At 37.7% G+C, this 21,187-nt stretch overlaps 1 protein-coding gene across 4 annotated transcripts in view; it reads right to left on the bottom strand.

The window, feature by feature from the left end:
* LOC139115608 (uncharacterized) overlaps positions 1-12,235 on the bottom strand; it is a 40,867-nt gene extending 28,632 nt beyond the window's left edge. For 3 of the 4 annotated variants that reach the window (XM_070677863.1, XM_070677864.1, XM_070677865.1), the window contains exons 1-5: positions 12,069-12,234; positions 3,981-4,290; positions 2,779-2,841; positions 1,116-1,243; positions 479-546 (exon numbers count right to left, since the gene is read on the bottom strand). In XM_070677863.1, coding sequence (XP_070533964.1) covers positions 479-546; positions 1,116-1,243; positions 2,779-2,841; positions 3,981-4,290; positions 12,069-12,104 — 605 coding nt within the window. In that variant the 5' untranslated portion in view covers positions 12,105-12,234. Of the gene's footprint in view, positions 1-478; positions 547-1,115; positions 1,244-2,778; positions 2,842-3,980; positions 4,291-12,068 lie in introns of all 4 variants that reach the window. The other variant, XM_070677866.1, reaches the window with a different exon arrangement.
* Between the last annotated feature and the right edge of the window lie 8,952 nt (positions 12,236-21,187).

Here is a 21,187-nt window from a genome sequence, read left to right as displayed (position 1 = left end):
GAATATGCCCAGGGGACAGACACTCGGACTCTAAAACCTTTACAATTAATAACGTTTTGCTGTACCTTTTATGGAGGCTTACTTAGAAGCTCATGGAGTAAAATCAGTTTTCACCGGCTTATTTTTGTGAAAATTCAAAAATGTATTTCTCCCCATAGAGTTTACACAAGGATGATGGCCACTTTGTATATCATATGCTGGTAAATATCGGTAATTTGTTTCTCAAGTACCAAATCTAGCACGGTGACCCCTGAATTTTAGTCTCCGTTTTGAATTAAAGTTTCATTGAGGAAAGTTATAGGCAAAAGTTTTGGCCTTTTAATATCGAGTTGCAAACTATCTGAATGCCATCAAATGATAAGTCGGTGGTTTTTAACTGTGGTGTGCCATCCAAGCTTACCGATTATATGAGTGAGACAATTTATGTGGGACAGAGAGCGAGCTGTCTAGCTTGTATGATATGCAGTGTATTTCCTACCTGAACCCAATAACTTCAGTCAGGTTGTATCGGTCTGCCAGTGTACTAGCTTTGAAAATGTCATCAATCTGAATAGTAGATAAAATCAAATCAAAATCAAATTATTCACTGTGATAAGACTTCCTTCGTGGATGTTTTCGTTGCCATAGAAACCCCCAACCTTCTCACAGTATTTCAGACAATGCTATACTGTCAAACGAGTTTAGACATTTAAACTGTATAGTTACGCTATCTTCAGATCATGGATAGCTTTTCAGAACGGAAAAAAATTATTTGATTTTTTTGTAGAATACTGAAGGAGAATAGTCACTGTTTTTTGCACAAATTAAATCGACGTTTTCATAACATAGAACAAAGTGTAAGTTTATTCCGATGTATTATTTCACAGTTATCTTCCAGTGGTTCTGAATAATTCCTCTTTACTGGCTGGGTAGAAAGTGCACATTGCTCAGTCTTTAAACCCAATATTTCATATTACTGTTCATGTATGTTAGTAAATGTTAGATTATTTGCTTATCTCATTGAACAATGTCTACTTATAAACATGTTGAAAGGGGATTAAGTATTCTTCACAAAATCAAATGATTCTGTTCTGTTGAATTGTTGATTTAAATATTGACAAACTTCAGAAACTTACCGCGTTCTGGGTTTCTCTCGCCAACCAACGGTATTCAAACGAAGTGGGGTCTTCATATGCTGCAGTGAATCTGGCGTCTTGTCCTCTTACTGAGTCCAGACGGAAGCTGCCTCTGAAAATCATATTCTCTGGAATTGGGAAAATTGTAAAGGAAGATAGAAATGTTAATTGTATGGCAAGATATGTATACCATGACAATCACTCAAAATGATACGAGATTATTGTAGAATATACCTCGTGGACAGGTAGTCAGACTCTCAGACCTTTCTTTTCTGGTCTGCCACTTGTGAGGGGCTTATTTGATAGTCTTGGAGTAAATGGACGTAAAATTTAACCTGCTTATTTTTGTGAAAATTGAAAATTAATTTTCTCAATAGAGTTAACACAGGGATGGCGGCCATTTTGAATTTCAAATATCGGTAAATAAATAGCAATTTCACTCTCTTGTACAAAAGTTTGCGCGGTGACCTCTGATTTTTATTTTTTATTTCGAATGGTGTGAATAATTGATTTTTTTGAGGAAAGCTGTTTAATTCTTTCCATTTTGAGACAGATACTGCATTCAACGTCCACAGACAGCTGCGTTTTGCATCACCATATAAGCGATGACCAAACTCAAAAATGGCGCCCAATCAAACTTTATCTTTCTCGTTTCTATCACAGAGTTTCAATTCTCTAAGTATGGATTGGTGTTTCCTTTTATTTTGCGGTAGAATAATTAATACCACAGTTGATGCAATAAAAACAGTCAGAACACATGTATGCAATCGATGCAACTCTTGTGGTTGGTCAAACTTTGATGCAATAACTTGAGCCTAGTAAACTTCATGGGATATTCTGTGATGCGAAGTGTTTGGTCAGAAAAATAATCGTACAGTCGGATTTTATACTCTGAACTAAGTCTGTAAAGTTTAACTTCTTATTTAGAGGACCATTGATGCTAACTTTCGATTATTTTTTCACAATTTTTGTTTTCAATGTCAAGCATAAATTCTTGTTCTACTTCTCAAAGTATGTTGATATACACAGTATTCAGCATCTCGGCCTGTATGTGTGTAAAATGCATTGCTATTGTTGGAAAGTGAATTCTGGTCCGGACTAGAATTCACTGGTCAAATGTAAAACACTAACAGTAGATTTTACACATATAGACGCTATGATGGCAAGCTGAACACTGGGCGTTTCAATGGGGAGTAGAATAAAAACTTGCAAACTGACACAAAGAATAAAAATAATGAAAAAAATCATCAAAACTCAGCATTACTGGCCTTTTAAAGGGACAAAGTCGGCCATTTTTTCATGAATTTTGTTTGATACGAGATACTACTTCTATTGTTTGACATGTTGAAAGATACTGAATTAAGACATTTTCGCAATGGTTTCATGTATCGTGTGTACAACTGGGGTCGAATATATGCATGGTCATCCATTTCAACATGTCAAACGATATAAGCAGTATAACAAAATTCATGAAAAATGGCCGACTTTGTCCCTTTAGTGCAAAGTAACTGTGAATAAATAGATGTAAACCCTACATTTCACGCTCTACTAACTTCTGCGTTCGGCTCTGTTACGATGCAATAATTTAAGATGCCTATTTACGACAGTGCAAGCTTACGCTTGAAAGATGCTTTTTTCGATGATGGCATGTGAGTATACAAACCTGGGGGCTGATATTCGTCTTCCACCAACTTTTCACTATCTAGCTTTTCATCTCCGGAAAATACTGAAAATAAACATGAAAAATAAAAGAACACAGAAAAAAATTACATTTTTTATCCCCACAAAATAGGCAAAACTGGCGACGGCGACGTGTTTCTTTATATATCATGTTACAGGTAGACCAAATCACTGAAAGCCCTACCCAAGAGGGAGGGAAGTCTATTTTTTAGCCGTGTAGGAAGTACCCCCTTCCGTCGTCATCCCTGCAAAATAACCCCAAAAAACGATAGACTGAATAGCTCCACGCGCGCGGCGTCCACTATACCCGACTGTGCTCGCTATTGCAGAAAACAACATCAAGGCGTTGCACGAAACCTAATCTTCGTAGAACTCATTGCAAGAACTTTTAATAAAAAGATGAGCATCAAAGAAATTTGCTATTTCAGACATTATTATTTGTATATATATATATATATATATATATATATATATATATATATATATATATATATATATATATATATATATATATATATATATATATATATATATACATATATTCACGGAAAATCATAATAAAGTACAGATACTGTTTCCCTCAGCTTTTGCATTGTTTCTGTGGTTCTGTCTAGCTGTCTATCGAACAGCTTTGGGTAGCCATTTGATTTTATACTTTGCAGGAAAAAGCCAAAATAGGCGGGAAAAACAATATTGCAAACGTGTTTCAAGTTTATTAATGACGGTGATGGACCAGCCGTGGCATAAGCAAAACGTGTCGAGGACACTGGTTGAAATGAACATGTGAGAAAGGGCAGCGAGGGGTCAAAAAGTGAAGGGAAGATGACTGTGCACGTTAATTCTGTCAGGCGATAAAATATATCTCCATTGTGTCTTTTAGAATCAAATATCAATGATTGAATCAGAGCAAAGTAAATGGAAAACAATCATGAAATAACAGAATGAACAATGATGGTACCAAACTCGACCACTTGGTGACATGTTTATCAGTCAACATGAATGTTTCAGAATCGAACATGGATAGATTCAAGCAGGCTTTAGTAAATTCAAATTTTCATTTTCGTTCGAAATTCATTCTTTCATTCATCTATCCATCCATCCATCCATCCATCCATCCATCCTGTCCTTCATTCCTTTCTTTCTTTCTCCGATCAATTAATCTGCAGAAAGGATCCGTAAACTCACCCACTATGTACAGGACAACACCAGTAACGGTGATAAGCGTCACGCTGACAATCAATATTATGAGTCCGATGACCAGCCTCCTGAAACATGTCCGTTGTTGCTTTTTCCTTTGCATCTCATCTGTAAGGGGAAACAGTGGACTTGTGGACGCAGAGAACTTTCTGGTGCCGACCCCTCCTTCACTCGTTTCATACTGGTGAACAACATCCAACGGACCTTTGCCTGTTTTAATCTTGTTGCCGCGAGGTTGCTTGGAAACTGATTTTTTCTGTTGATGCGGTCTTTCAAGTGACGGGAACTTGTTGCTAGTCTGTAAGAGGACGGTATACCTTATCAGTGTAGTCGTTGACTTCTATACAGAGTCGCATACGTGTATTTTAGAATCCCGAATCGTGCTAAAGCCGATACAACGTCTATACGTTTCAAGGTAGAACACGCCTTGGGGACAGATAGTCGGACTCTCAAATTTCTACAGTTATTTTCTGATCTACCACTTGTGGGGGCTCATTTTAAAGCTCTTTTAGAAAGAAAAACTTTCACCGGCTTAATTTTTCGAAAATCCAAAATTTAATTTTCCCCCATAGAGTTAACACAGGAATGGCGGCCATTTTGAATTTCAAATATCGCAAAATTTTGGGCAATTTGTTTCGCTAAATCAAAGCTTTGAACGGTGATCCCTGATTTTTGTTGTTGATTTGGTAAGAGAATGGTTGAAAGTTTCGTTGAGGAAAGTTTGAGCAAAAGTTTTAAGTCTTTCACTTTCGAGGAGCATACTACCTTAACTTTTGAGGTAATTTTCTACAAATCACATTGGCGTTAAAGTCTTCACTTTACTATTCGAGCTTCTGTGGGATTTGTTTCCTCCAATGCAACTGCTGAGATTTTCATTAGAATTTAACGAACGCTCTGTCATTTTTTTATCTGTCCATGTTTATTGTCTGTAACGGCGAGTCTGTGAGCGACAAGTTTTGCGAAAGTGGTTATGGCATGCCATGAAAAGAAAAGAGTGTCAAAGTACCTTTCTGCTGGTAATTTATTCGATTTACCTGGTGGTAGTCATAGAACACAATAAAGTGAGGAGTCTACATTTTCAACGCTTTGCATATGTCACATGATAACCGATGGGAGGATAATTTTAGCGTGAAGGAAATATTCTTGTTTGTCTTTGGGGGCAAAGGTAGGCAAACACTGATCACCCAGCGTTATCCCTAGCTCATTTATCTTAGTCTATGTGTAGTTTATCAAAATTAAAACACAAGTATCTTGATGTAAGTCCAATAATGCACAAAGCGAGGCAACGAAACTGATACACAAAAACCAGTTGATAAACTAGGATGAATTTAATGTGATGATGTCATAAAATATTAGAATGAGTTCTTCGAACAAACAACGTGACAAGCATGAACGTGTGTATTTCAAGTAAACACATAACATTGTGGTTTTCTAAAACCGGGTATATTTCATGCGCTATTTATAATGATGCATGATTGTAACTCTTTTCAGTTGTCATAAGCTGGCACAAAGTGGTTTCATATAAGGTATATTTTCACTGTCATTCTTTGAAGTCAACTCCAATTTGAGTTGTATCTTCGCTTTTAGTGGAGGACTTTAAAGGTATACAGTCACCTGTAATCTAAATATGCCCATATATGGTCAAAGGGGCGTTCCTTGGTATTCAAAATGCCAATGTGAGGGCGCTGTTTTTAAAAAGCGGCCACCTGCTTAAAATCTGTGATTGGCTCGATTTTCTCTTTCCATGGTAAATGTGGCAAAATTGGAACAGGTGACAGTATATCTTTAACTGGTAGTTCGCAACTTTAGTGTATGGATTTCGGCTTACATGGAACGTGTAAAAATGGATAGATGTTGTGTTTACAAGACTAAAATGCCTTATATTTCATCATGATACTTTGGAAATAAGACTAAAAATAGTACACATTTACCAAAACAACAATAATGAAAATATCAATCTAAGTTTCTGTTCAGAATAATTGTTTCTGTGCAGTTTAGGGATGTGAAGATTAGAGGTTTTACGTTCCTTTGATGAATTTTGGGAGGAGGAGAGAGGTTATATCTGATGTCGAGATACTCAAAACATGAAACTAACGACGACAATAGTCGTTACTTTTGATAATATTTCCATCGACTGTGTTTCATATAACAATAGCTTCCTCCGGTACCTTCCTCAATATTATCCCAAAAGTACGTATAAATACAAAATATGAACCTTGCCGATACAATGCATCATGTACGATATGCAGTGTTGTTGTTGACAAACGAATTCAAGTCCGGCCCAGATGTTCAGTTGTGAACAACCAGCGCAGAACGCGCCTCTTGGACAGATATTCGACTCTCAAATTTCTACAATTCTTTTCTGATGTGCTACTTGTGGGGCTCATTTTAAAGCTCTCGGCGAAAGAAACATTTTCATCGTCTTATTTCTTCGAAAATTCAAAATTTAATTGTTCCCTTAGAGTTAACACAGGGATGGCGGCAATTCTGAATTTCAAATATCGCAAAATTTCATGTAAATTGTTTCTCTAGTTTTAAACTTAGCACGGTGACCACCCCACCCCGACTTTTATCGTTGATTTGATAAGAGAATGGTTGGAAGTTTCATTGAGGAAAGTTTACGCAAAATTTAAGTCTTTCACTTTCGAGGCGCATACTACCTAATAGCAATGGAGATAACAAGTAACACAGGCGTAATCGACAAGTTCAACGTGACTTTTTGGCGTTTTGATACGATTTGGGGAATAGGAAAAAGAAAGTAAACTGTTAAACTGTATAAGCACTGCAAATATTACAAAAAGTTACAAATGATGAAGTCTTAAAGGGCCAGTAGCTGTAACGTGTGACGCCTTTTCCCTGTTTTTGTTGTTTTGCATGTCAACGGCAAGTTCTTGTTCTACTCCCAAAATATTGTTGAGACACTCTATTTAGATTGTGAACACATAGTTTCTTCGTAAAATGGACCGTCTTTATTATATTTTAATAAATTTTAATTTTAATCCGCACTTGGCTTCATTCGTCCGCAATAAAAATACAGTCTTCGCATGTACAGGTTGAGTTGTCAAGCTATTGTGTATCTCAACATGTTTCGGGGAGTAGAGCAAGAAACTGCCATTGACATTTACAAACTAGTGAAAAATCATCAAAGTTTAATATAGAACTCACAATGCTTCTTCCCTTAACAGCCCTCTCACACATTATCAATGTGGCAATAAAACGCGCCTATTGTGAATTTGAACCAAGGATAGCAGTTCTTGCCAAATGTTATGGAATGGTGAGTGAAGTTACTCGTCTTGTTTTTGCCAAATCTAGCGTTTTAAAACATTCCAATAAAAGTTTTCAAGGGAATAAGTGAATGGGCCATATGAAGAGAAAGTAATTAGCGTTGCCGTGTTTGTTATCGCTAAATCGCTCATTGTCAACGACAACAAAACAGTCGTGGCGCACGTCCTTAAAATAGCGTAGCTCTTCAGTCTATCTCGACATGACGTCTGGCATTTATGTAGCTGGACTTTTTCTTGAAAAAGAAAACTGTGACAAACAAAATGGCACACAATGACAGAAAATAGCTGCGCTAATAATCTATGATTTCGCTTCAAGCTTAAAGACACGTATTAGCCGAAAAGATGCAATAGTGTCGTAATACGATATTGAGTTTACTATTTGAGATTACATTCCCCCTAAAGGTAGAACGCGCCTTGGGCACAGATATATTTGGACTCTCAAACTTCTACAATTCTTTTCTAATGTATCACTTTTGAGAGTTTATTTTAAAGCTCTTGGTGTATGGAAACTTTTCACCGTCTTAGTTTTTCGAAAATCGAATTTTTTTTTTCTCCATAGAGTTAACACAGGGATGGCGGCCAGTTCGAATTTCAAAATATCGGTAAATATTGGGTAATTTGTTACTCTGGTATACCAAAATTTGTACGGTGAACCCTGATTTTTATTCTCAATTTTGAACGCCAATGTCTGAAATATTCCTTGAGGAAAGTTTGAGCAAAAGTTTGAGTGTTTCACTTTCGAGGCGCACACTACCTTAATGAGAAGGGCTACTTTGAAATACCTGTGTCTTGAGTTTTGAAAGGAAGAGTCGCTTTTGTTAGATACGTGGCTTTGTTTGGAGGTTATCGACCGTTACTTTCCACTTTTCGAAACATTCATTTACTTTATCTCATTATCCGCCAATAAACAATTTCGGCAACTGTCGCAAAATCAACCAGACACTTTAATCCCTCTATTATTTAGCATCGTTTTGTTCAGAACCATTCACAATGTCACCTTCCTGAATAAGACGTTACATCAAGACATAGCAGTTCCTCAACCCTGTAGACTGTTTGCGACATTGTGTATCAAGTGTCTGAGGCACGTGAGACCAAAGTAAGCAACGTAATAGGTGAAGGCTCTAAACGTTTGCTAACTATTCCTGAAATATACTAATAATATTTTCTTTCACAATGAAGAATAAATTACTGTATCGCCATGTAACCTCTTGGGTTTTAGGTGCAAATACTGTCAAATTTACCGATATTTCAGGGGCGATAATCTAGACTGGCCCCTAGTCGCTTGGCCTGTCTCACCATAGTAGTTACTGTACGACCAAGCGGGGCAAGGCGTTCATCCCGTGATCTACGAACCAGCCTACCACCTAGCCAGACAGTCCGCTGAAGTTCATTCCTTCAATTACTGTTTTGATATTTATATGCCCAACGACTTGGAGCAAGTCTAGCGACAATCTAGAGTACAGTTGATACAGATATTTTCGAATTTAATAGCCTTTGTGAAATGGCAGGCGTTTTTTGTGTCATGTTTGGAGGAAAACATTTTCGATTTTAATGGAAACAGGACAGTGAAAACTCAATTTTCTCTTAAGGTTGCGAACTTTCTCTTCATAGCCTTCTTGGCCGTTGAACGTAAATTTTCGGCCGTGCAGGACATCACTTCTTAAAAGCGCTGTTGGCGGAACAGCACTGTTGCTGAAGCGCATTCTGCCTGAAGGGGCCAATTGCTGTGACTTTTTGCGAAGTTTTCATTGTTTTTTATTAAAATGAATACATTTTTCTATTACTCCTCCCCAAAACATGTTTAAATATAAAGCAACAGCCTGCAAACAAGTTATATTCTGGACATTACACGCAGGCAGGCTGTGCTGTTGAGTTGGGCACCAGGCAATCGACAGGATTTTGGAGAGAAACAAATTTGACTTTTTAAATGGAACAAAAACACTTGAAAATGAACATTTCAGATAATGAAGATGTAGCGTTTGTTTAGTTTCAGCCAACGCTAAACTGGACACATTTTCCATATTACTACCACAGTTCCATATTTAGTGTCACTACATATTCCATGGGCCATCGATCATTAAAATCCAGTGCTCGAGTACATTTTAATTTTGCATCAGGGTAAAGTGCAGTGGCAAATTTTCAGTGTTTTCCTATCACGTTATGCTATTTTAATATGCCTTTTTAGTGCTCTTTTGAAAATCAAGTATCCAAAGGAAATAATTCACAGCTTTGGCTAAATAGTTTTGGAACGGAGAATTATCTTATACGAGGGCCCTGGTACGTTCATGATGAGAGAAAGAACGAAACAACGGAGAACACAAGGTATCGTCACTTGCACTAATTATACTAGTACTGTGCAAGATGCGAGATGGATGAGCAAGATGGATGAATATTCCATGTTGCTAACCAGCCATTTGCACAACATTTTCATACCGGAAAAATGTCAATTTCACTATAATTTGATTTTCGATGAATACTAATCTACCTTGAATCCTGCACTAATTGGCACTAATTGTTAAAGGTAGAATACGTCTCGGGGACAGCTATTCTGACTCTCAAACTTTTACTGTACGTTTGTGGTCCACTGCTTGTTAGAGCTCATTTTGAAGCTTTTTCAGTAATCAAACTTTTCACCAGCTTATTTTTTGTGAAAATAAAAAATTGCGACAGGGGTGCGGCCATTTTGAATTTCAGATGTCGATAAATAATGGGTAATATGTTTCTCTAGTACCAAATTTTGCACGGTGACCCTTGATTTTTATTGTTGATTTGAAAGGAAATGGTGTAAAGATTCCTTACGGAATATTTGACCACGGGTTTAAGTCTATCGCGCGTGCTGCCTTACAAATATATCACTACATCACAAATGTACATTTACTGTAGTAGAGTGTGAACACTGAATATTTTTCATAAACTGATGTATATATAGTCGTGACGAAATTTACTGACAGCCTACCTATGGTATGATAGTTGCTTTAATTCGTGGTGAATGACGCTTGAGAAAAATGGAGTGAATTAAGGACAGGCATATCGAACTTTCATCAGACCATCTTCAAAGTATTCCACAACCTGCTTTCCCCACAACACGACAAATTTTGTAAATTAATTCCCGAGGAAGCGATTCATCCTGGGAATTACGGAGTAAGTTAACGTGTAACTCAGTTGTTAACGCATATATGTACACCTGTCATCGCTCTCTCGATTTACCTGGCTGATACGGACTGCACGTTGTTGGGACTCATCAATAACAAGTCCATGAACAGACGATCGGAGAAATCAGATTTGCTTTTTACATTCAAATTACATGTGCGCCCTTTTCAATCTAAATAGTTCGGCAAGGTTATATCGTTTGAACGATTAACGCAATCAACCGAAAATAAATTGTATGGACCCGTTTGGAGTACTGTTTGGTCTCCTTCAATCTGTTAATTTGTCAGTAAGCACAGGGAGTTGTCACTTAGACGAACCCGTCAATGTTACACTTGAGGATGTGTTCAACAACTGCACTGCTGGTAGCAACCCTTCTCAACACAATGTAAAGACTGACCAATTTTTGGTCAGTCTGATTGTACAGACTGATCAATTTTTTTGACCATTTTATCCAATGTAGTATTTTCCGTTTCCCTAAAACATGATGAGAACACTATTTGATCTCAAATACTGGTTGCATTACTGGTACATCTTTGGCTGCTACCATACAGATTTCAAAAAGTGATTTTGGTTTAATAGATAAAATAATTGAAAACAAACACCTCATGCACCTCAGTTCCGAAACGTCCTATGTCTTTATCTGGATACACGTATTAACAGGTATTCGGGGTTGACTTTGAAAGTTTATGATTCTGAAAGTGCCTGTGTTTTTAATATTCTAGAGCTCTGCGTCAAATAAGGGACATTTCAAGGGTCTGCTGAGTAAAATTAAAACGGTATGCTCGTATAAGAAATAAAGAACGGTGGTTTGCACGGGGAGGGGAAGTCATGCTCCCCTCTCGAAGTTCGGCTTATTGGGACCACGGATAAATAAAATTCGTGTATTAAAAAACAGAGTTCATTGTGTTTGATCTCAATTCCCCCCACCCTCAACCCCCAAAAAGGCAAGCAAGCAGAACGAACAAACAAAACACAAAAAAATCACAAAACAAACAAAGCAAAAAAACCGAAAGTTTTGAAGAGGGAAAATCCAATTTCTCCGAACACAATAATTTACTGAAATTATCACTACAGTTTACACGCTGAGAGGTTTGTAAAGAGCCACAGCACTTCGAAAGACAACTTTGAACGCTGACTTTATCATGCGATTTCCATTGGCTTTCGACTTTGCATGCAATATATAATCAAAACAGAGCTAGAACAACTTCCTTGAACCGAATGGGTTTCGTTTGTCTCGTGCCTGTCCGAAGTATTCACGGCCCCTGAAGAAAGTGTCAAACTTCATCGTGTGGAAACTCCGAAAACAACTCTTGCAAGTGCCGTATTGAGGACGAGTGGTCGCCTGGAATTAGCTACTCATCTCTCGAGATCTCTTGATGTTTCTCTCTGTTTCAAAATTCTCTCATCCGTAATTTCTCTATCCCTGCCTACAGTATTTTCCTCCTGCGGTATTGTCGTACATAAGGCAATTTCGCCCTCTCTGAACATGCATTATTTAAAGCTTGCCGACAACATGGCTATACTGTCATGATATCAACTGATCATTTGCCAACTTACTACGCCAATGTGTCTTATGAATAGTGGCCAAAGTTTTTCGAGTGAGCTATTGATTCTACTGACGTTTTCCTAAAATTAAACCTACCGGCATGGGGCGCCTGACGTCCCGAGGGGTCGCCATATTGCCAACGGACCAGGCGTGACGATCTACAGAAAGGTACAGGATCCGTGTGAAAATCTCTGTTGAAATGTCATGCTGACTTAAATCCGAATCAATTATTTGATTGGTGGACTTCGCCGATTGGTCCAGTCCCATGCATAATTACGGTACAGACTGTTGCATAATCGTGGTTCTCTGCCGTGCTCATAATACAGTCCTTTCGCATTAGACATCTTATCACAAAGTCCCTTCGCAACATCGATAATACCTATTGGAAAGGCCATGAAGTTCCCATTCAGTGCTTTATCCGTCACTACGTCTGCATTGTGTGGTGATCAACCACTGTGTGCAAGCTAGTCCTTGCTCTTATTGTTTGAAACCGTTTCAACGGGTTACCTGTTTCTTGCATTATAGATTTCAATATTTCTTTCTTAAGTCATCTCGTTATGCAAGCCCCTCAAAAACTTTCTTTCGAGAACGATGACCCTTCGTGATGTTTTCAGTCAATAGGTGGCACTGGACCATTAATTAATTATTGAAGGCAGAGATGTGTCTGACAAGGTGTCCTATAAAGCATGCTCAGTTTCTCGAACATTCGCCATGGTCAACTCTCGATTTCAGAATGCAAAACGAACTGTATAAAAGATTATAATATATTTGCAGTATGGATCTATTCCTGCAAACGACTGAAGTCAGTAGTGCTACAAATATTAGACCATCATGCATTTCGCGAATAATTTAAGAGTGAAGGTGTCTAAAAGTGTGCGTCAGCGCATTTTGTGTTTCTCAAGAGATCGCGTAGATTAAAAAAAACATGCATAAAGTAGTTCGTGTCCATCCCGTGAGTTGCTGTACGGTAAACATTATTTTTGAAAACCTCTTCATGATCCCCTTATGCTGGAAAAATTGTCATTCTGTGTTCAATATCTGTATCAGTGTTTTTGAATATCAGAGTACGCTCATCAAACTATCCCTTTCCCATAAGAAACAATAAACAAAGACCCAGACACATACAAAAATAAGTCAGTCTTCAGGTGAGACAAACAAGTGCATTACAACCAGGTTTTGTTGTGGTTGAAGCTTATTTGTAAACCACCCGTCGTGCAATTGAAGTGACGTAACTAGTTATTACTGGGGAGGGTCGATGATTCTTCTCCGCGGACAATAAGTCCAGACATCAGCACAATGCCCACTGAACTGATTTTTGCGTGATTGACGTGTAGCGATGGGGTGACTGGCCTCTGTTTCGCTGTGTATTCTATATACTCAACGATCTGAATGCGCCACCAGCTGCGCTCGAGGACGTTCACTGTTCTGAACAGTTTTGCGGATCCTTCTCTCTGTCTCTGTCTCTCTTTCTCTCACGCACACACAAAAACAAACAAAACAAACAAAAGAAAAAGAAAAAAGAAAACGGACTGTCTTTGATGACGCATCGGTTTTGAGACCCTAGCGCATGCGTATTCAGCTGTGATTCACTCCCCGGCAAGGAAAATACGACAAAGGAAGTAAAACTACATTTTGATATTTTTGTGTACAAACGAGACCGACCGTACTTCTGATAAGTGTGAAATCCTTTAACGTTTGGTACATGTACTTTATCACAGACACAAATCCGAGCTTAAAACATGTCACTGTGGACTTAATAGTATGAGTGTTTATAATAGTTGTAATGGACTTTAATCGCATCTAGACTATATTACTGCAAAGAATGGAAATTTGCAATGTCTACATTTTTTTATGAACACACTAGACTCGCAACAATAGCAACAGCAGGATGCAATCTTTGTCATTCTTCAACCCATTACATTACATTATTATTTACTGTTGCTTTGTTTTCAAAATAAAGAAACTTTCGAAGACAGTACGGAGAAGTAGGCCCGGGATACCTGACAAATAAAAACACACGTATTGAGTTACAGGACAAGTAATTGTGTTATAGCATGGATAGCAGAACTATTCAAAACAAGTTGGAGACTCGCAAAACTACATTAAAGTTATCAGTAAAACCTTCTCTGACATACCATAGCTTACCACAACATCAGAAGCGGTTGTGAGGCTCCTAAATAAGTTAGACCCACTGAAACATGTCTAACATTACACCTCAGTATTATATTCCGTATAGATTTATATTTTGTTTCGGTTCGGAAGAGCGCAACGTTGGGGTCTGGGAAGTGTCAGAATATGAGAGTAAAGAATTGAAAAAAGAGCATACGTTTTCGTTCCCTCCCCATTTTCGAAAAATTTCCGTCGCAAGTGTGGGACACTTGTTTGGCAACAATTCCTTCAAAGAACTAAGTCGTCAAATTTGCCTGCGGGAAAATTCCACATATGACGCAATAGTGACGCATTTGGTCGTAGTACTTTGGTGATTTGTTGTCAGAATAAATTCGCTGTAATTGGATCTCGTGAATATGAACAGTTACTATAAGTCGCTGAAAGGTTAAAATAAGTCGTTGACCTTCTGCAAAAATGCAGTGTTTCATCCGTAAATATGACATCATCTCGATGTTATCAAGCAAATTTATCATTACTTGAACAGCACACGAGACGAAGAAGTGTTTATGCGGTTTGCAGATTCCAATTCAGTCGGCTGGATTGCAGCTCAGCACCTTTGCAGCCTTAATTGTATTATTTTTTTGATGACAAGAAGGTTATACCAGCGTTCAATCCCTCTTACGTTTCAGTAAGTTTAAATACAAAGCTCCTTAAAATAACAAACTTCATAAAAGAGGTGCCATAGTTTAACGATAATATCGTGAAAGCACATGTACGAATTTTGAAAGTATTAACAATAGTTGCTCATTCTATGGAGACTTTAGTTGCTTATCATAGCGCAGACTTTGTAAAAATTACGTGCAATAAGTAGATATACAGTATTGTCATGTTCCGAACTTCTTTTCTGTTTTACCATTGTACGTGAACAATACTAACTTGTACTATTCTCATAATTTGGGTCCCTTACTAAATAAATGAATCTTTTGTTTTAACCCAAGTAAAAAGAATATTAATTCATCATCGCTTCCAAGTGTATTATCCCGATGAAAACTTCTTGAATGCAGACATGGCGATACAGTCGTTAAAGCGTGCTTTCACTGCAGTATTTTTTGGTCCAGTGTAAAAATGTGTGAGAAGGCTGTGACGATAACGACACTGAGCTTTCTTGCATTTCAATACAATACTATACAATGTGTAACTTTTCACGACCCGTTGCCGGAAACCATGGTCGTTTGGTGGAATTGTGATTTTAAATCATTTCCTTATCTAGAATATACTCGTGTCAGCCAGTTACTGTACAGTGTTTTTTTCAACATTGATGTATTGAATGTGACTGCAGTAACACAATCTAAAAGCCTTGTCAGGCTGCGTGAATCAAAAGTCGGGAGGAGGTACGTCCATGGAGTTTAGAAATGATCAACTATAAGTAAGAAGGCTAAAAGAAGATTTATAGATGAATATTTTCACCTCAGTATCATTCTGTCACGCCCATTTAGGATCATTTTTCTGGTATTGCTAAGTATATCATATCGAGCAATTTCAGTCTGCTTGTATCCTCTGTGGAAAGCGCCTTCAGAATGCCCTGTATTTACCGAGCGTGCGCAGACTTGCTGCGCGTCAGCAAGTCGTACGAAATGGCAATTCAGCTTGTGCGGTGAAGAAATCGTTGTTCGGCAGAATATTTCACAGAAATTCAAAGGGTCAATAATAGACCTTCGTTGACTGTGTTTTATCCAAAAAATGATGAGATCGTTCCAGTTGGTTATCATTTTTATCGGACTCCGTGTCAACTGATATCGGATTGCTTTTTACCGCACGATGAAATTCAATACGTTACATAGTTACGCAGTTGTATAATAATGTTTGTCATTTGTAGTGACAAGTGCTATACACATAACAAACACCAACAGACCGAACACGTACTCTGGGAGGCAGGACACATACAGAGATATAATATGCATACGAGGAAGGTAACTGGTTCATTATAAGCCAAATCAGAGTATGCATTGATTTCACTCCTGTTTTATGGGATGATGCAGTTTGTGCTTGCACATTCCCTTAATGAGACAATCCGGCCATAGGCGTAAATGCGAAAGTGAAGTTCTCACCAACCAAATCCAAATACTCCTGAAATTTCGTAACAATCCAAGAAGTTCCCTAAAACACGCCCTCTTCATGACGCCCGTTAAAGGTATACTGTCACCTGTTCCAATTTTGCCACAGTAACCATGGAAAGAGAAAATCTAATCAATCACAGATTTAAGCGGGTGGCCGCTTTTTAAAAACAGCGCCCTCACGTTGGCATTTTTAATACCAAGGAACGCCCCTTTGACCATATATGGGCATATTTAGAGTACAGATGACTGTATACCTTTAAAATGGCTTGTTGCGGTGCCACATTTTGCAATTAAACAAAGTTTTGTGAAGTATGGATAATAAGGCTGCATTCGGAGGGGGGGTGGAGGAATTTCGGGGGGAGGGGGTGAAAATTTTGGGGGTATTAGAGAAGGATGCTTGAACGTTTTGCTCTGAGTGTAGAAAGGAAATCAAAATGTATCGCTCCCTACTATTTTTTCCGTTTTCAGTTATCGTATTTTGGAAGGTAATTCAATTATGTGACAAATTATGTGACATCAAAATGTCTGTAATAATTAAGAAAATCTCGTTTCATGACTTTTATTTCGACAAAATCTGAAAATGAAAAACAACACGTAGTTTTGTAACGGGGCAAATTTTTCAGTATTTCAATATTTAAATGTTAGTTAAAATCTTCAACCAATTTTTTGAATTTCATGACTTTTATTTTAAAAAATGTAAAAAATGTATGAATACCATTGAATTTTCATGAGAAAACAACAAGTAGAACTTGTATCAGGGTAGAAGCTGCAACTATCGATAATTTTTCAATATTCTATGTAGGCCTAATATATCAAATGTAGTTTCTTGCTGTATCCCTACAGCATGCTGAAACACATAATATTCAGTTTGTCGACAAAGCCTGTATACGTAAACTCTATTGGTGATAATTGAATTAGAATCCAGACTGAAAGTCAGTTGTCAATGATACAAATGCACAGTTCACATACACAGGCTGTTGGCAAGCGGAATGTTGGACAGTTTAATATGGTGTTGGGAGTAGAACAAGAACGTAAACTAAACAAAAATATTGTCAAATTATCAAGTTATAATTAATACAGCCACTGCCCTGCTACTGCCTATGGGCAGTGTCACTCTCACTGCATACCAGCAGAAAAAGAGTTTGGGTCATATGCCAGTGAATCATACTTGTTCACAATATCAGGCCGGAGAGCAACACATAGAATACCAGGAAACTTGACAGTTATCATCAAATAATGGACAAATGGGACAGTAGGTGTATCAATGCTCACAAAAAAGTGTTGGCCATGGTACATAAAAAGAGTGCGTCTCCTTGAATGTTATGGGACAGTTTACTTCTATTCCTATATGGCTACCTGTATTTGCACTTCTACATTGAATACATTGTCCATAGAGTGCAACAAAGATGTGAATGATCAGTAGGTATGTTGAACTTGATATTTTGTATCAACGTCATATTTTATGGTTAATGTTTTAAAAATCATATTGAAATGCTTTAAACTTATTCACAGCCTGAGGATTAATATGCAGCAGTCTTACGGTATATTGACATTTCGATGTATATGAAATGCAACTGACAGCAATATAAGTGTACATACATAACATATATGTAGATTTCGTTGGCAGGCTGAATACTGAATAGTTTAATATAATAAGATGTAACACAAGAGATTGGAGTTATTCTTGACGTACGAGTTATCGGAACACCAAATTCGGTAATTACCCAGCAACTTGTCTGAATACTTTGCTATATGGCTTCTTGTAAACAAGTCTGTTTTATTGTCTGAAGACTGATAAGAAATCCACCAAACTTAGCAGGCAGCTCCTTCACTGAGTAAAGTGATATGCCTAAAATGGAACAAACCATTTTCGACATTACGCATGTAATACTGAAAAGATCAGAATTTTATGTTTGTAATATTGTTGGCTTAAGGGTGTGCGATCAGGAAAATTGTAGCAATTGAGATATCTTTGCATTAGGAATTTTTGAATTCTGGTATGTTACAATAATCAAAAACTAAACAAAAAAGATGGGGTCACAATACTTGGTTTACTACAAACAAACGATAAAAGTTAGTTTTTCATAAAAATTATTATAATCAATATATAAAACCATTCATTTCAAGTTCATGCAGTGAATGAAATGTTCACATTCTCATCGTACAATGACACAAAAGTAAACTTTAAACAGTAAAGATCCTTATTTCAATAAAAAATGTAGGAATAAATTGAATTTTTAATATTTCACTAAAAAATTTGCTGGTTTTACACCCAAAATTTCAGTGACAAAAGTTTTATTTGATGGAATATTTCAGGCTTCCAGTATTGTCCATTTTGTAAAACTTTTATAAGTAGCATCTAGGTCATATATGTCTTGTACTTTTTTTATAATTCTTTGTCGGTAGGTCACCATTCTCAGTTTCTAATCTCACTATATTAGGCACAGTGTGGCCAGGAATACTCTAGTGATCATAATTTTGAGTGCTATTCAGCGGGTTCCATTGACCCGGCCAGTTTTGGATTAACTCAAGTCGACTTAGACTGATAAATCAAAAAAGTTCACTGATGCGTCTAAAAATTGAATCAATTTAAGAAATAGTCTCAGGAATATGGCTCTACAAACTGCTGACAACATTTCTATAACCACTACGGAATATTTATATGTGCGCGTCAAAAAAGTAATGTCAAACATCTGCAAGCTGAACTGCACAACACATGTTTATTTTTTCTGCGCGTACATTCCTAATAAATATGCAGTCATGTGACAGTTGTGGGGACTAGAACAATTTTGATCCTGTAGATGGTCGGGTTTGAAATGTGTTTGGTGGTTTTAAGGGGGGGTCTGAAAAAAAAAATTAAAATTTCAATCGGAATTCCTCCACCACACCCACCATTATTTGTGAATGCAGCCTAAGAAGAACAGTAAATACTGAGCGACTAGCGGGAGATAAAACACTTGTTAAAATGCAGAGAATAAAAACTAAGGGAAAATTGATACGATAAAATACTGAACGACCAGTTGGAGATAAAATACTTGTAAAAAAGCATAAAACAAGGATGTTTCGAGTTCAACTTCAACCCTTCGTCAGTGCATGTTAGCGATACAAATTTCAAGATTTGGGATAAAACCGTGTATCTAATTTTCTAACATGAAAGCATTTTTTTGTAAAGTGAGGCGGAAATATTTGTGCGCATCAACGCCCTATACCGGTTCATATGCAAAGTCAGATGGGGAGGCAGAGTTGATCTACCTAAAGCGCCGCCACTGTTTGGCGTGTAAAATTCTGATAATTCTTCTCCGTAGATAGCCGTCGTTTGTATTTCGAAGTGCGCCATCAACGATGGTTTCAACACTAATGTCGAACTTGCCGGCACAGTTCGAAGAGCGACAGCTGTTCCAAAAAACAGGTTTGTCACCCGATCAAACTGTATTATCAAACATATGAATTTAAAGATGAAGTATTTTACACTACAGATGATTTGACCTCCCACAAAGTGTTATGCATCTGTCACTGAGACGGTTACTGCCAACAGAGCTTGAAAAACGTAAAACTAAAATAATATGCAGGATATATTGCACACTCGGATGGCGTTACTGCAGACACCCCTCTATCTACAGCCATAGAGGCTCTCTCTGACTATCCGAGAGTACACTACACCCTGTATATTAGTATGATTAAGGCAGGTCACAGGTAGCCTTACAAGATTAAATAAGCAAACAGCTTAGCTTATCGATAGATAATCCGGTGCATTAATAAACAAACTTTTACACCCTCACATAAAGCTAAAGTCTCTATAAAAAACAAAAAAATCACTATATTGTATCAAAAAACAAGCAAAGAGGCAACGCTTTACAAAAGTCAACGAAAATAATATAAATTTCATTCTTTTATTCTTTCTTCTTTAATTGTTAAAAATGCGTAATATAAATACCCAACCACTGTCGATATATCTACCAGAAGTACCTAGTTTATGGTCAATTACAATTTCAAATAATTTATTGCCGATAAACCATAACAGGGTTGCAAACAGCGCTTCTAATAAATATTTCATTGCCAGGGATCGCCTTGTGATATTTTATTGAACTTTAGTAGGGTTTGACTTGGCCTCAGAACTTTACCTTATTTCTGCATCGCGCGCAATGACATCCGGGCGCTCATATTGAATTGTGACGTCACAAGGTTCCATTCTGTTCGTATACACTGCACCGCCCGAAGCATAGCTGTGGATAAGTAGACGCATATAATAAGCATATGGATGGATTTTAACCTACTATGATGGGATAAATTGTGAACATTTTGCAGGGTATCTTGACAGAGTGAAGATTTTGTTATGAAAAAGCCAGTTTCAATTCCGTCCTATGGCGTTACAACCGCACTCACAATAATGGAGCCTGGAGTTTTCGGCAAGTTTTCCCAGCCTGACCACAGTCTGGCATGGTGCTTAGTCCAAGATGATGCGGCGAGGCAGTTGCTAGGGATACATGTTTCTACTGTGCCGTCCCTGAAGTGTGCAGAGAAATTCGAACTCCTCTCAATTTATGTAAAGGAAAAACGAACATTGTTACACAAGGTCAAGAGGAAAGTCGCGACGTACGTGCACATCGGAAAACTTCGGGAAATTTTGGTGCCGGGGCAAGTGGACCCTGAAACGTTGACGTATTTGGAAGACGCGCAGACGGAGAGAGAGAAACTGAGCGATACAGCCAGGTACATACAATCTGATCTGAAGGAGGGGCTTCGAAAAACGATAGAGATTGATTCGGACGGGATAGAGAAACATGTCAATTTTCTTAGTGTACCCGGTCATGTTGGGCGTCTCGTTGTGAATCGGTCGTGCTGCCCAGCTCTCAGAGAAACCAAAAACTTATACGTCATCAATGAGGTCTACTATGCCAAGAATCTGCGCATTGTCACCAGAATCGGCGCTGTGGAGAATGTGCAAGATTTTCCGGAGAGAACCCCTGTGGCGTTCAATTATTTAAAAAT

This window comes from Ptychodera flava, chromosome 17, assembly GCF_041260155.1.
Source record: "Ptychodera flava strain L36383 chromosome 17, AS_Pfla_20210202, whole genome shotgun sequence".
NCBI classification, from domain to species: domain Eukaryota; kingdom Metazoa; phylum Hemichordata; class Enteropneusta; family Ptychoderidae; genus Ptychodera; species Ptychodera flava.
Note: the sequence above shows the minus strand (reverse complement) of the source record. Positions and strands in the feature narration are given on the sequence as shown.